Raw genomic sequence first — 15772 nt, 5'->3', positions numbered from 1 at the left:
AGGCTTTCAAAAGTGAATAGGATAAGAACCTAAAGAGAAAATAATTTACAGGGTTACAGGGAAAGCTTGGGGAGTGGGACTGGCTGAGTTGCTCTTTCAGAGAGCTGGCACTGACTCAATGGGCCAAGTGGTCTCCTTCTGTGCTGTACATATGATCTATGTAAATTGCAATTTCTGTATGTATAGAGAAACCAACAGTTATGCCAAGAAGACTAATGGATACTCAGGAGGAAGTATTGATTTTTCTAGCTATTCTTCCCCAGAGCACTCAGTTCCCCGAGTAAAGGTCAGAAAAAGAAAAGTCAAATTGCCACATTTTTATATCTTTAATGCTGCCATGGGATTTCCAACACTTTCAGAAAAGATGGCACTTTTACCTCCTCTGGGATCTCTGTTGACCATTGAGGCCGTAGGAATCTCAGGAACAAGCTAAAATTACTATAGTGGCCAAGGATTAATTCAGGACCTTTTTTCTGGCGATCTTCATCAGTAGCCAGAAGGTCCCTATCACTCAGACCTATAGAGGTCCCCAGCTACCATTTGCTCTTTAGGTCTTCACACAGGCCTCACCACCTCCCCAAAACATTTAAATAGGCTCTAACAGGAAATAACAGCCATCTTGAGCTGGACAGGAGCAGAGTACTTTAGGAATAATTAGAAATGGGATGGATATATGATTACTTGGAAAGAGCAGCAGTTATTAGGGATTTTCAACATGGCTTTTGGAAACAGGTCCTGTCTCAACGATAAAAGCAAAATAATGTGGATGCTGGAAATCTGGAATAATAACAGAAAGTGCTGGAAATACACAGCAGGTCTGGCAGCATCTGTGGAGACCGAAACAGAGTTAACATTTCGAGTCAGATATGACTCTACTTCAGAAGCGAAGGAAGGTAGATATATGATGAGTTATATGCCATTGAAAGGGAAGAGGGGGAGGAAGAACAAAGGGAAGGTCTATGATAGGGTGAGGATACAAGAGATTAAATGATAAAGATGTTATGGAATATAAGGCAAAGGGAGTGGTAATAGTTGTAGTAAAAGACAAAGCATTTGTCTAGAGAGAGTGTTAATGGGAGAAGAATGAACAGCTCTGTCCAAAAGTAAAAACATGAAAAGCAAGTTTAAGACTGGCACATGGTAAAAAAAAAACAATCAAAATGGGGGTCATGCTCTGAAATTGATGAACTCAGTGTTGAGTCCAGAAGTCTGTAAAGTGCCTAATCAGAAAATTTGGTGCTATTCCTCGAGCTTGCAATTAATTTCACTGGAACACTGCAGCAGGCCAAGGACAGAAATGTAGGTGTGAGAGCAAGGTGGTGAAATAAAATAGCAAGCAACCGGAAGCTCAGAGTCATGCTTGCAGACTGAGCAGAGGTGTTCCACAAAGCAGTCACCCAGGTCACCCAATCTGCATTTTGTCTCCCAAATGTAGAGGGAACTGCATTGTGAGCAGCAAATACAGTATACTAAATTGAAAGAAGTACAAGTAAATCGCTGCTTCAACTGGAAGGAGTGTTTGGGGCCTTGGGTCCACAAACAGGACTGTCCTGGTAGACCCATCATTTCAGCCTGTTCCTGCCCCACTGAACTTATTTCTTTCTATCTTGATTCAATTTTTCTCCCCTGGTCCAGTCTTTTCTCACCTACATCTGTGACTCTTCTGATGCCCTATGTCATTTTGACAATTTGCAGTTTCCTGGCCCTAACCATCTCCACTTCACTATGGATGTCCAATCTCTGTATACCTCCATCCCCCACCAGGATGGGCTGAGGGCTCTCCGCTTCTTCCTTGAACAGTTGCCCAACCAATCCCTATCCACCAACATTTTCCTCTGCCTGGCTGAACTTGTTCTCACATTGAACAACTTCTCCTTCAACTCTCGCCATGTCCTCCAAATTAAAGATGTTGCTTTGGGTACCCACATGGGTCCTAGCTATGCCTGTCTTTTTGTGGGGTATGTCGAACATTCCTTGTTCCAGTCCGACTCAGGCCCCCTCCCACAACTCTTTTTCCAGTACATTGATGACTGTATCGGTGCTGTTTCCTGCTCCTGCCTGGAACTGGAAAACCTCATCAACTTTGCTTACAATTTCCACCCTTCTCTCACCTTCACATGGTCGATCTCCAACACTTCCCTTCCTCAACTTCTTAGTCTCCATTTCTGGGGATAGGCTGTCTACTAATATTCATTATAAACCCCCCAACTCCCACAGCTACCTTGACTACACTTCATTACACCCTGCCTCCTGTAAGGACTTCATTCCATTCTCACAGTTTCCCCGTCTCTGTTGCATCTGTTCTGATGATGCAACCTTCCACAACAGCGCTTCTGATAGGTCTTCCTTTTTCCTCAACCAACCCCCCCCCCACCCCCCAACTGTGATTGACAGGATCCTCGACCATATCCAAACTATTTCCCACACTTCTGCTCTCACCCCTTCCCCTCCCTCCCAGAACTGCGATAGGGATCCCCTGGTCCTCACTTTCCACCCCACCAGCTTCCACATCCAAAGGATCATCCTCCGCTATTTCCGCCACCTCAAGCATGATGCCACTACCAAACACATCTTCCCCTCGCCTGTCAGCATTCCAAAGGGACCATTCCCTCTGCGACATCCTGTTTCAATGGGAGCACTGCAAGTCTGACACACTGACTTCCACACCCATTTCTCCCATCCGTGATGTTTCTGATTTTATGGTAATTCATTTTAATTACCAGAAAATTAGAAACACCTTAAATTGGCTGTGCTGATCCCCATATTTGATTTTCAGATCAGTGCTCCCTTCAAGCAAAGGCTCCCCACCAAGAGCAAAGATCTATCCTTTATGTTTGAAGAATTGAAAGAAATAAGATTTTCATTACCTCATCAAAGGGCAGCATGAAACTAAGGATGTCTCGATTACACCAATGCACTGAGAGGAATGAAGGAATTGTGCACACTAAAGCCATGTGATCTGAAGGAAATTGATGAATGTAGAGTGAAATCTTCATCCAAAGAGGGGGCAGGTTTAGATAATGAGTCAAGGAGATGATTAATATGAAGTTGTAACAAAGTGTGAAAGAGGATAGAACTCTGGGAATCTCTGAGTAAATAGAAAATGAGTCAGAGCATGAGCCATCAACTACAGCACAAATTTCTCAATTTTCTATTTTTTAAATCTATTTTTGTCAATCATCTTCTCTCTCTAGTTCAGCTTCCATCCCATTCTCTCTCCCCATCTCTGTCTCTAGCCATGATTCTAGTAGCCGGAAAATATTCTAATCCTCCAGATCCAAAAAGGAATCATAACAAAATGTAACATAAAACTTACTAGGCCTCTTCTGACCCGATACTGATTACCACCTGCCCTTGCTGGGGGATTTGGCACCATGTGGGCCTTATAATCCTGGAAGTTAGAATCGAGTTGCCAATGACATCATCGGGCAGCAAATTTTCCCATTTTAATTACACAATTGCCTACTGGAGTCAGGCAACCTCCACACTGCCGGAATCCTGCCAGTTAAAATAATGTGGGTGGGAACAAGTGGGGAATGTGTTGTGACCTCCCTCCACACTCCCGCCTTATTCGTGTTGGGGGAGCTGTTAAAATTGAGGTTTCTGTTTCTGTCTCCTCTGTCTCTCTGGTAGGTGTTTCTTCTCATTCTCCCTTTTCTATTTGTTTTTCTCTGTTTCTCCACCTTTTTCCATTTCTTTCACTCAGTTCTTATCTATTCCTTTCTCTTATTTACTCCTATCTCCTAATTTTGTTCCTGAATCTTGTTCTACAAAGAACCAGAGGAATGAGGAGAATTTTTGATGCAACAAATTGTTGTGACCTGGAACACACTGCCTGAAAGGATGGTGGATGCAGATTCAATAGTAATTTTCAAAAAGGAATTGGATAAATAACTGCAAAAAAATTGCATGACTATGAGGAAAGAGCAGGGGAGTGGGAATAATTGGATAGTTGTTTCTAAGATTTGACACAGACATGGTGGGTCAAATGACCTCTTATTGTGCTGTATGATTTTATCTGTCTCTCCCATCTGTTTCTCCCGCTTTTATTCTCTTACATATCTTTATTTCTCCCTCTCTGAGTTTCTTCCAGCAGTTTTTATTTCTCTGCTTCTTATCTGTGCTGTTCCTTTTCTCTTGTATTTTTATTTTTTCTCCTTCTATATCTCACTTCCTACCTATATTTTTCTCTCGTTCCTCCTTGTATTCTTCTTCACTCTTTGATTTGCGGTATTTTCCTACTTAGCTGTACCTCTAGTCCTATCCTTACCCTCATTCATCCAATGTCTCCAAATATCATCTATTTTCAGCGAATTAGAATAGATTTGGTTTCGTTACTTTTTCCCACTCTGATAGATATACTGATTCAATTTAGTATCATCATATTTTTATCTGTTAAACTTGAAACTCTAACAGACTCCAGCATTCTCGGGTAATGCATGTCTTCCAGTCACCATCCGAACCCTCAATCCTTCATCGCAGCAAGCCAGAATTTTATTTAAATGTTAACAGGACCCGTTTCCTAATTGCACGTAAAGGCCGTGCTTCTGCATATGGATACATAGCTGGAAAGACGCAAACTATTCTTAAATGGAATCTTAAACTAATATTAATCACGTATTAATCATACATGATATGCATCACCAATTTATAATATGCATTAGATGTCAGCATCTATACTAATAAAATGATATGTATATAAAAGGATACAAACTCGTAAATGTATATGCACGAGCACGCTTCCATGAACATATATATTCATTCACATATTTCCACGTATCAGCACACCTATACTATTCGAGTTCAAATCACATATATATTGATTATAAGTGTAAAGTCCCTCTGTCTATCCTCATACATTACCATTGCTCACTGCAGACCCCGCTGACATCCTACATACTGCCAACAGAAAGGGCGACTCACCAGATCTTTCGATGTTCCCAACCTTTTCAGCCCATCCAAAGGGAGCAAATCTGCAGAATCTTTGTGGATAAACTGTGTGGCTTGCTTTAGACGCCTCTGTTGATGCAGGATAGCTTTATCCCTCATTTCCATTTCGTTTTTCTTGAGCTCGGACATTGCTGCTGCATTTGTTTCCCTCCGGCTTGCGGTTCAAGTGATTTCGTGCTGTTGCCCTGTCCTAGTCCTCTCCTCCAGCACTTTGCTCCTCTGCAGTTCGCTGGCTCTGGGTTTTTTTCCTCGGGTGCTTGCCTGCAACATACGTCACGATCATCACATTTCCAGAAATAACAAATAAAACACCAGAAGAAATCTGCAGAAATATAAAAAGCAGAAAGTGAAAAATATACGAGAGGTGAAAGGGGGAGAAGGAAAAGGCCTCGGTGTTACTAACACGTATCGATTAATATCGGTTTGGTGCCAGGAGTCAGGGTTGTTTTCAACATTGAGCAGAACAATGAACTATTCCCAGCAAATCCGTGCCGTTTAAGTCCGGGCAGAATTAGTGTTTACAAACCTTACCAAAAAGAAACTCAGAATGGTAAATAAATAATTACAAACAAGGAGAGAAGTAATTGTTTCTTATCTTACATCCAAATTATTGTTTGTTTCCAATTGACTTAGAATTTAGTTGAATATTTTCTCTTCGCAATTTTACTTCAGAAAAAGTCGCAGATGGTAAACTGAATTTCAGAAAATAAAGACACGTGTTATTAAAACATATATTTCCCATAACAATGCAGCCTCGTAACATGTCAGTAAAATCTCTAGTATTTAGAATTATTCCCTCGTAGGATCAGTTTTATTAAATCTGTTCGCAGCTCCGGTGTTCATCTGATATGATTTGTTAAAATGTCATATTGTAACGGATTCCAATTCGACGTAAATCCTGAAAATCAATACATTTTGTTCATGAATTTAAATAGAGTTACGTCCCATTATGAGAAGACGTTGTTTAAATCTTGCTCTCCCCCTCCTGGTCTTCCAATCTAACACTTGGAAGTGGTTTCGTTTAATGGAAACTATATAAATCCAGCTGCCTTTTGAGTTCATTGCATTCAGTCTTGGTGCTATTGATATGCAAATTAAATTTAATAGGTTTCGTTTTGTAGAGACAGAGAAGCTGCACCCAGCTCCTTACTGACTATTAACAGCACTTTCTGTAAAGAGACAACGTGACACTATTACACATCCTGCCGATTGCAATGAGATACGGTTCCCATAAGGATGGCCTCTTCTAAAGGGTGCTTCACATCCACTGCAATAAATATTTTACATTAAGAATCATCCTCCTTTGAACAGATAATGATGAGATAAATGAATTTAACCTTTATGAAACATAGGCCTTAGCTGGAATATTGCTTTCAAGTCTGGCACCATGTTTTAGGAAAGATGTCAAGGCCTTGGAGAAGGTGCAGAAGAGATGTATGAGAATCATGCCAGGGATGAAGGACTGGAGAAACTGGAATTGTTCTACTTAGAGCAGAGAAGGTTAAGAGGAGATTTGAAGGGGGTGTTCAAAATCATGAACAGATTTGATAGAGTAAATAAGGAGAAACTGTTTCCAGTGGCAGAAGGGTCAGCAATCAGGACACAGATTTAAGGTAAAAGCAAAATACTGCGGATGCTGGAAATCTGAAATAAAAACAAGAAATGCTGGAACCACTCAGCAGGTCTGGCAGCATCTGTGAAAAGAGAAGCAGAGTTAACGTTTCGGGTCAGTGACCCTTCTTCGGAACTGACAAATATTAGAAAAGTCACAGATTATAAACAAGTGAGGTGGGGGTGGGGCAAGAGATAACAAAGGAGAAGGTGCAGATTGGACCAGGCCACATAGCTGACCAAAAGGTCACGGAGCAAAGGCAAACAATATGTTAATGGTGTGTTGAAAGACAAAGCATTAGTACAGATTAGGTGTGAATACACTGAATATTGAACAGCAGCAAGTGCAAACCTGAAGAAAAACAACCTCAAAAAAACAGTGGGTAAGCAAACTGAACAAACTAAGATGAAATGAAATAAATGCAAAAAAAGATTGTAAAAAATGTAAAAAGGAATGTAAAAAAAAAGGAAGAAAAAATAACTAAAAATGAAAGTAAAATGGGGGGCTGTCATGCTCTGAAATTATTGAACTCAATGTTCAGTCCGGCAGGCTGTAGTGTGCCTAATCGGTAGATGAGATGCTGTTCCTCGAGCTTGCGTTGATGTTCACTGGAACACTGCAGCAATCCCAGGACAGAGATGTGAGCATGAGAGCAGGGGGGAGTGTTGAAATGGCAAGCAACCGGAAGCTCAGGGTCCTGCTTGCGGACTGAGCGGAGATGTTCCGCAAACAAACTCTGCTTCTCTTTCCACAGATGCTGCCAGACCTGCTGAGTGACTCCAGCATTTCTTGTTTTTGTTTCAGATTTCCAGCATCCGCAGTATTTTGCTTTTATCTAGAATGCACTGCCTGAATGTGTAGTGAAAGCAGGAACATTAGTAACTTTCAAAAGGGAATTGGATAAACACTTGGAGGTCAAAGATTTGCAGGGCTATGGGGAACGAATGGACGAGTGGGACTAATTGGATAGCTCTAGCAAAGAGGTGGCACAGGCACAAAGGGCTGAATGGCCTCCTTCTGTGCTGTATTATTCTATGATTCTTTGATTCCATGATAATATGAAATGGGTAACAATCATATAACAAACTTCAACATAAATCAACCATACAAATTTACAGCACAGGAAGTGGCCATAGAGTTAATACTACTTACCTTGTGACCTGGTATATCTCTCACTCTACCATTACCATCAAACCAGGAGGTCAACTATGGTTCAATAAGGAGTGCAGAAGAGCATGCCAGGAGCAGCACCAAGCACACAAGCTACAGCACAGGACAAGAAGCATGCTAATCAGTGGAAGCAACATGCTATAGACAGAGCTTAGTGATCCCACAACCAATAGAGCAAATCAAAGCTCTGCAGTCCTGCCACACCCAGTCATGAATGATAGTGGACAATTAAACAACTAACCAGTGAAGGAGGCTCCGCAAACATCCCCATGCTCAATGATGGGATAGCCCAGCATGTCAGTGCAAAAGACAAGGCTGAAGCATTTTCAACCATCTTCAGCCAGAAGTGCCAAGTGGATGATCCATCTCAGCTTCCTCAAGAGGCCCTTAGCATCACCGATTCCAGTCTTCAGACAATTCGATTCACTTCACGTGATATGAAGAAATGACTGAAGGCACTGGATACAGCAAAGGTTATGGGCTCTGACAACATCCTGGATGTGGAACTGAAGACTTGTGCTCCAGAACTAGCCATGCCCCTAGCCAAGCTGTTCCAGTACAGCTACAACACTGACATTTACCTGACAATGTGGAAAATTGCCCAGGTATGACCTGTCCGCAAAAAGCAGGATAAATGCAATCTGGCCAAATATCACCCCATCAGTCTACTCTCAATCATTAGCAAAGTGATAGAAGGTGTCATTCACAGTACTATCAAGTGGCACTTACTCAGCAACAACCTGCTCATCGAAGCTCAGTTTGCCAGGTGCACTCTTCTCCAGACCTCATTACAGCCTTGGTCCAAACATGGAGAGAGGAGCTGAACTCCAGATGTGTAGTGAAAGTGAATGCCCTTGACATCAAGGCAGCATCTGACTGCGTATGGCATCAAGCAGCCCTAGAAAAATTAAAGTCAATGGGAATTGGGGGTAAACTCTCTACTAGTTGGAGTTACACCTAGCACAAAGTAAGATGGTAGTGGGTATTGGTGGCCAATTATCTCAGCCCTAGGACATCACTGCAGGAATTCCTCAGAGTAGTGTCCTAGGCCCAACCATCATCATCAATGACCTTCCCTATATCATAAGGTCAGAATTGGGGACATTCGCTGATGATTTACATCTTCTCAGATACTGAAACAGTCCATGGCAACATGCAGCAAGACCCAAACAACATTCAGGCTTGGGCTGATAAGTGGCAAATAACATTCTGGTCACCACACTATAGGGAGGATGTGATTGCACTGGAGAGGGTGCAGAGGAGATTCACCAGGATGTTGCCTGGGCTGGAGCATTTCAGCTATGAAGAGAGACTGAAAAGGCCAGGGTTGTTTTCCTTGGAGCAGAGAAGGCTGAGGGGGGACATGATTGAGGTGTACAAGATTATGAGGGGCATTGATAGATTAGATAGGAGGAAACTTTTTCCCTTAGCGGAGGGGTCAAGAACCGGGGGCATAGATTTAGGGTAAGGGGCAGGACGTTTAGGGGAGATTTGAGGAAACATTTTTTCACCCAGAGGGAGGTTGGAATCTGGAACGCACTGCCTGAAGAGGTGGTGGAGGCAGGAACTCTCACAACATTTAAGAAGTATTTAGATGAGCACTTGAAATGCCATAGCATACAGGGCTACGGGTCAAGTGCAGGAATATGGGATAAGAATAGTTGGGTGCTGCATGGCCAGCACAGACACGATGGGCCGAAGGGCCTGTTTCTGTGCTGTTTAACTCTATGACTCTATGAGAAGTGCCAGGCAATGATGAGAGAATTTAACCATCTCCCCTTGACATTCAACGGCATTACCATTGCTGAAACCCCTACTATCGAAATCCTGGGGTTACCATTTGTAAGAACTGTTTTGTAGAACCATTTGTAGATCTCTGGAAGAAAACATATGGTGCCGCCTTCTGGATTGCTGCTGTAAACTGAACCTTTATATTTGACTTCCCCTACTGGTACACCACGCATGCTCTACCAAGTACATACGGTGGCCTCAAATGAACAATATACTACAGAATACACATCCCCCCTTCTTGGTAAATGAGGGTTATATCGTCCTTTTTTTGATCAACACAATATTCGAACTTCCAGAATGAACTATCTGTTTCATGGTGTTTCAGTGGTTTGCTCTCATTGTTCTGTTTGGACTAAATTTCACATCATAACATAATCGCTTAAGTATGGCGGACGTTGCCGCTCACGAGTAGGATATCGATGTGTGATATCAGGTGTTGTCTCTTTTAACTCATGCTTCATCTGAAGTGTTGATGTCTGGATTAGACACAATGCTTGTGGATGGTGTTTGCAACACTTTGAAGAATGATGTGTTTCATATGATGATTTGCGAACCACACTTAGTAATGATCAGTGATCCTTTTGTGTTGGTCACAACAAATAGCTGGATGTCATACGGGCTTGTTTGATTTCCAACCTAATCATCATGTTTTACAAGCACTTTGTTTTGTGGCTTTAGCGGTGTAGTTCTGAATTTCATGTTTTGCTCTGTGTTTGCTCTCATGCAATCTTTCTGTCCTCGATCACGCTTGCGTATGTGTTGATCATTTGTCTTATGGGGTAGCTCCGGGAGACGTGTACGCATAGGATGGGAGAAGATGAGCGGAGCTGGAGGCTTTCCAGTGGTCAAGTGAGCAGGCGCTCTGTAATTGCAAAGAAAACAATACAACTCCTGCTTCCATGATTGCTGTCAGCTGCAGCTGTACGGATCACTTTTTTCAAAGAAAGCATGGATTTCTCAACTTCTCCAATAGCTCTTGGACAACAGGGTGTGATTTTTCGGTGAGTGAAGCCCAGGTAGTTTGCAAATTTACTGAACTCATTGCTGTTGAATGGGGGTCCATTATCACTTCTCATCATTTGAGGGACTCCAAACAAAGCGAAGCTTTGTGATGACAGCTTTTCCTGAGGCAGGCATAACTATTTCTACGACTGGGAATCTGCTGTCATCAGTGAGAACAGGCAACTGCTCAGCAATGGGCAAGTCTGTGAAGTCTATACTAACTTCAATCCATGTACCTGCAGGCAGCTCAGCAGATAACGAAGTTTTGACATTATGGTTGCTTGACATGGCAAACACTGATTGATTTTGTGCTCCAACGTGTGGTCAGTTCCCAGGAAGCATACCTTTTCTCAAAGAATTTGCTTGGTTTTGACAATTCCCTGGTGACCCTGATGTACTATTTCTACAACACATTCTCTCAAAGACAATGATAATGCAGTTACTGCGTAACACATGATCAAAAGTGGTTGCAACTGTGAGCCAATTTCGAACATTGTGAAGACCTTGTAGCTTGTGAGCGATTTCATTTGTAGATACTCTCCCAATCACATCTTTCCAGTTTTGTGATTCTATAGCTATTACACATAGCTGCAATGCTTCATCTTGTTTTGTTGCCACTTTGATATCAGCTAATTTTAGAGACTTCGGCACTGCATTTACATTCTTTGCCACTCTGTTCTTTGCTACCAGTCAGACTGATTGGCGGCAGAGGATGGCATTTAGGGTAGTCCACTGGATTAAGCTTGCCTGGCTGATACTGAACACGGAACTCATACTCTTGTAGTTTGAGTATCCAACACTCTATTTGAGTAGGTGGTTTGTTCCGCAGATTGTTGAACAGGCTCATCATGGCCTATGATTGGTTATCACTTCAAACTCGCTTCCATACAAGTAGAGATGAGATTGTAGGATGCTCCATGTGATTGAGAGTGCTTCTTTCTCTGCTGGCGTTAATGATCTACTTGCCATCGTGATGATTGATGGGTGACCTGCTTTGTCTTTCTGCATGAGAGCTTCATCCAAGCCAACCAGGCTTGCATCCATGATTAGCTGGGTGGTTTTCTCGGAAGTAGTCATTTGTGCAACTTGCTGACAACCATTGTTTGATCTGGTATACAGCTTGTTTGTGAGAATAGTCCACTCCCACTTGGTGGTCTCCTTTGTCAGATTGTGTAGGGTGGCAGACAGCGTAGCAAAGTCAGGATTGAAATGACTACAGTATGTGATCAGCCCAAGCAGACTCCAGATTTCATGCATGTTTGTAGGATCTGCAGCGTTTGCAATGGCTTTGACTTTCCATGGATCAGGTGATACTCCTACCCTGCTCAATACCTGACCGAAGATTTCAATTCTGCTTTCATTGAACAGGCTTTGTTCAGGGTGAGATTGCATTCTTTAAGATGTTGTAGGCATGCATGTAGGCATGTCTCAAGTTCACTTTCAGCGAGTGTAGATGAGAATGTCATCATTGATATTCAGCGTGCCCTCAAGTCCTTGCAGTGCAGACTGAATCATGTGCTGAAATACCTCAGCTGCTGAATGGACTCCAAAGTTGAGCCTCTTGTATTGAAAGGGCCTGATGTAATTGGAGAGCACTGTAAGATACCTCAATTTTTCTGCAAGCTCAATTGGATGGTAGCCTGCATTGAGGGCAAGTTTAGCAAAACGTTTTGCACTATTCACTTTCTCTATTGTATCGTCAATTGTCAGTGTCAAATGTCTTTCTCATATTGCATGGTTGGGTGACTGCATATCGACACAAATTCTGGTTATGTTCTCACTCTTGGGTTTCTTGACAACTTGTATGGGTGAGATCCAAGGGGTGCGTTCATCCCTAACATTTTCAATGATGTCAAAGTCAAGCAATCGCTTAAGTTCCTTCTCTGTCTGCTTTCCAACATGGAGCAGTATTCGTTTATGCTGACACACAGCTGGACGCACCTTGGGATCTAAATGCAGCTTGCATGTAGCACCCTTCAGTTTGCCGATATCCATGAAGCGGTCAGCATACAGTTCAAGAATGTTGTTGGTATATGTATGAACTGCATATGTGACTGCAATCATGTGCAAATCTGTTGCTGTTGTTATGACCAGGTGAGAAGGGGTCTAGGGGTTCCCTCTCAGCCTTTGCCTGGTTTAACCATAACAGGGTTTAATTTTTGAAACACCGTGTTTTTAGCTCCCCCTTCAGTGAATCCTTGTTCACTGCTCCAATTGTAAGGCAAAGAAATCAGACAGGTTTCCTTAGATTTCAAAAAAAAAGGTAGAAGTTTATTAATCTTAAACTCTTAATCCAGTTAATGACTACGTATATGCGACGCAACCACGCTAGCATGCATACGCGGTAAACACACACACAGATAGAGACAGAAAAAGTAGAAAGAATAAGCGGAAAAGTTTGAGGCAATATCTGTTAGCTATTTACTGTCCTTTGAGTTCAATGTGGAGTCTTTGGTTGCCGGTAAGTCCTGGTATTTGTTGGGGCCTAGTTCACGCTTCAACTTGTTTCGATGTCGGTGTCTTTTCTCTCTTGAGGTGTACGTGTCTTCCATGGGTCCAGAGGCTTGGGAGAAGGTGAGAGAGACAGCCAGGAGAGAGGCCTGCTTGCTCCAGCTTCAGTTGCAAAACTGCCTTCTGTTCCTTTCTGTGTGGCACAATTCTAAAAATCTCATGTTGCCCAGCAGGTTAGTCATGTGACTAGCTCCTTATTTGGAACAGTCTCTCCTGTGGGGTTTGTGGATTGTATTACCTTAGCAGGCCCTGGAATGTGCCTCTTTACCCCTTCAATGTCTGGTGATCAAAATCCACTTGGGTTAATCGGATCAGGGAATAGTCCTTTGTCCACAAGCAGCGTCTCTTAGTATGCACATGTACTTCTAGCTCAAATGTCTGGTCATCTCTCTTAACAAGTAATTTCTTCACTCCAGCAACAGTTAAAAATCAATGTTCATATGGCAAAATTAATATGCCTCATTCTTTGCAGGTGGGGGTCTGCATGACACTGTGTGTAAACTGATGAGTGTGCCACTTTCTCCAGATATCACATAGAATACAGCATTCATTCTGGTGTCTTTGAATGCAACTGATATTTCAAAAGAACTTTCAGTGGTTTATTACTGTTATAGGGGAAGATTTTTGTATTCCCTGGTTTGCAAAAGATGGGGCAGTCCTGATGTTTGTTGAACATTTTATCTCCCATGACGTTGACAGATGCTCCTGTATCTATGGGAGCATCTACATTCAAGCAGCCAATGGTCACTGTCACACATGGCTAGTTGTTGTGTCCGGAAGAGAGAGCTAAAATATATTCAGGGTCATCTATCTCTATATTGGCTACATTCTCTCATTATTTTGGTGTGGTATGTGTATGTGTTGCCCTTTTGGTAGTATTGGTCTTAACAGTTGAATTTTCTGATGAATAGCAAATGCAAGCAAAATGGTTGAATTTCCCACGAGCTTTACACTGCTTGCCAGCAGCAGGGCATACTGTGTGGTGTGGATAAACACTGTCACAGTGGAAGCATTACTTGGGCAAGTCATGATCCTGTTTGCAAGATTGTTATTGTTGCTTTGAAGGTGGTTGCGGTGAACGCTGTTCACAGGAGTTGAGATTGAAGTGTGGTAGTTGCTGTTGGCAGCCTCAACTTCAGCAGATCTGGACTCTGAAAGGGATAGTGATCTTACTAACTCCAGCAGCTCTGACAGCTTTCTGGCATTCTCGAGTGCTTTTCTGCATATTTGACTAGTGAGGCTACCTTCAATTATTTGTTTCGATTTTCTCTTTGACATGTTTGTCATTACCGAAGTCACATTTGGTTGCCAGTTGTCTCACTCATGTGCAATATTGATCAATTGTCTCATTTGCTTCTTGTTTGGTTCATTGGAAAATAATTGTTTCATATATTGCATTCTTTTTGGGCATGAAATAAGTTGTTAGAGCGTTTTATGCTGAGTCGTAGTCATCTTGTGCAGGCATAAGTGTCAAAGATATTTTCCAATTCTTTGCATCTGTAAGAAACATGGGTTTTTATATATTTTTCCTTGTACTATGAATTTTAGGTACTGTACTTTATAAATGTTTGTGTGGGCTTTTGGTAAGCAAAGAGTCTTCTTCTTCTTCTTCTTTGGCCTCCTTGTCTCGGGAGACAATGGGTAAGCGCCTGGAGGTGGTTTGTGGAGCAGCGCCTGGAGTGGCTATAAAGGCCAATACTAGAGTGAAAGACTCTTCCACAGGTGCTGCAGATAAAATTGGTTGTCAGGGCTGTTACGCAGTTGGCTCTCCCCTTGCACTTCTGTCTTTTTTCCTGTCAACTGCTAAGTCTCTTCAACTCATCACACTTTAGCCCCGCCTTTATGGCTGCCCGCCAGCTCTGGCGATCGCTGGCAACTGACTCCCACGACTTGTGATCAATGTCACAGGACTTCATGTCGCGTTTGCAGACGTCTTTAAAGCGGAGACATGGACGGCCGGTGGGTCTGATACCAGTGGCGAGCTCGCTATACAATGTGTCCTTGGGGATCCTGCCATCTTCCATGCGGCTCACATGGCCAAGCCATCTCAAGCGCCGCTGACTCAGTAGGGTGTATAAGCTGGGGATGTTGGCCGCCTCGAGGACTTCTGTGTTGGAGATACGGTCCTGCCACCTGATGCCAAGGATTCTCCGGAGGCAGCGAAGATGGAAAGAGTTAACTGCTGGTATGTGCACAGCTGTTTGCATTGATTAGGTTGTGCATAAATAAAGGATGTTATGTGATGATGAGGGATAATGTTGCATGAAACTAGACATTTATAGAAACAAAGGGTAAGAAGTTAGAACAATTCAGAATGATTAAATGGAAATGCGAATAGTTTAAAATGATTGAGTCTGTTTGTGAAATGTATAGTTTAACAATAAGGGACAGATAGTGGCGCAGTGGTTAGCACCGCAGCCTCACAACTCCAGCAACCCAGGTTCAGTTCTGGGTACTGCCTGTGTGGAGTTTGTAAGTTCTCCCTGTGACCACATGGGTTTACACTGGGTGCTCCGGTTTCATCCCACAGCCAAAGACTTACAGGTTGATGGGTAAATTGGTCATTGTAAATTGCCCCTAGTGTAGGTAGATGGTAGGAGAATTGAGGGAAGGTGTGGATATGGTAGGGGCTGTGGGATTGATGTAGGATTAGTATAAATGGGTGGTTGATGGTTGGCACAGACTCAGTGGGCTGAAGGGCCTGTTTCAGTGCTGTATCTCTCTCTGACTCTAAGA

At 42.6% G+C, this 15772-nt stretch overlaps 2 protein-coding genes across 2 annotated transcripts in view; one reads left to right on the top strand and one right to left on the bottom strand.

Annotated features, from left to right (window-relative positions):
• Positions 1 to 6003, bottom strand: part of nrip2 (nuclear receptor interacting protein 2) — a 69193-nt gene extending 63190 nt beyond the window's left edge. Inside the window, exons 1-2 of the mRNA XM_068050705.1 lie at positions 5551 to 6003; positions 4924 to 5211 (exon numbers count right to left, since the gene is read on the bottom strand). Coding sequence (XP_067906806.1) covers positions 4924 to 5079 — 156 coding nt within the window. The 5' untranslated portion in view covers positions 5080 to 5211; positions 5551 to 6003. The remainder of the gene's footprint in view (positions 1 to 4923; positions 5212 to 5550) is intronic.
• The window catches only part of LOC137379618 (probable E3 ubiquitin-protein ligase bre1), a 66069-nt gene that overhangs the window by 32274 nt on the left and 18023 nt on the right, over positions 1 to 15772 (top strand). The window lies entirely within an intron of this gene.

The sequence above is a fragment of the Heterodontus francisci genome, chromosome 18 (assembly GCF_036365525.1).
Source record: "Heterodontus francisci isolate sHetFra1 chromosome 18, sHetFra1.hap1, whole genome shotgun sequence".
Classification (NCBI taxonomy): Eukaryota; Metazoa; Chordata; class Chondrichthyes; order Heterodontiformes; family Heterodontidae; genus Heterodontus; species Heterodontus francisci.
Note: the sequence above shows the minus strand (reverse complement) of the source record. Positions and strands in the feature narration are given on the sequence as shown.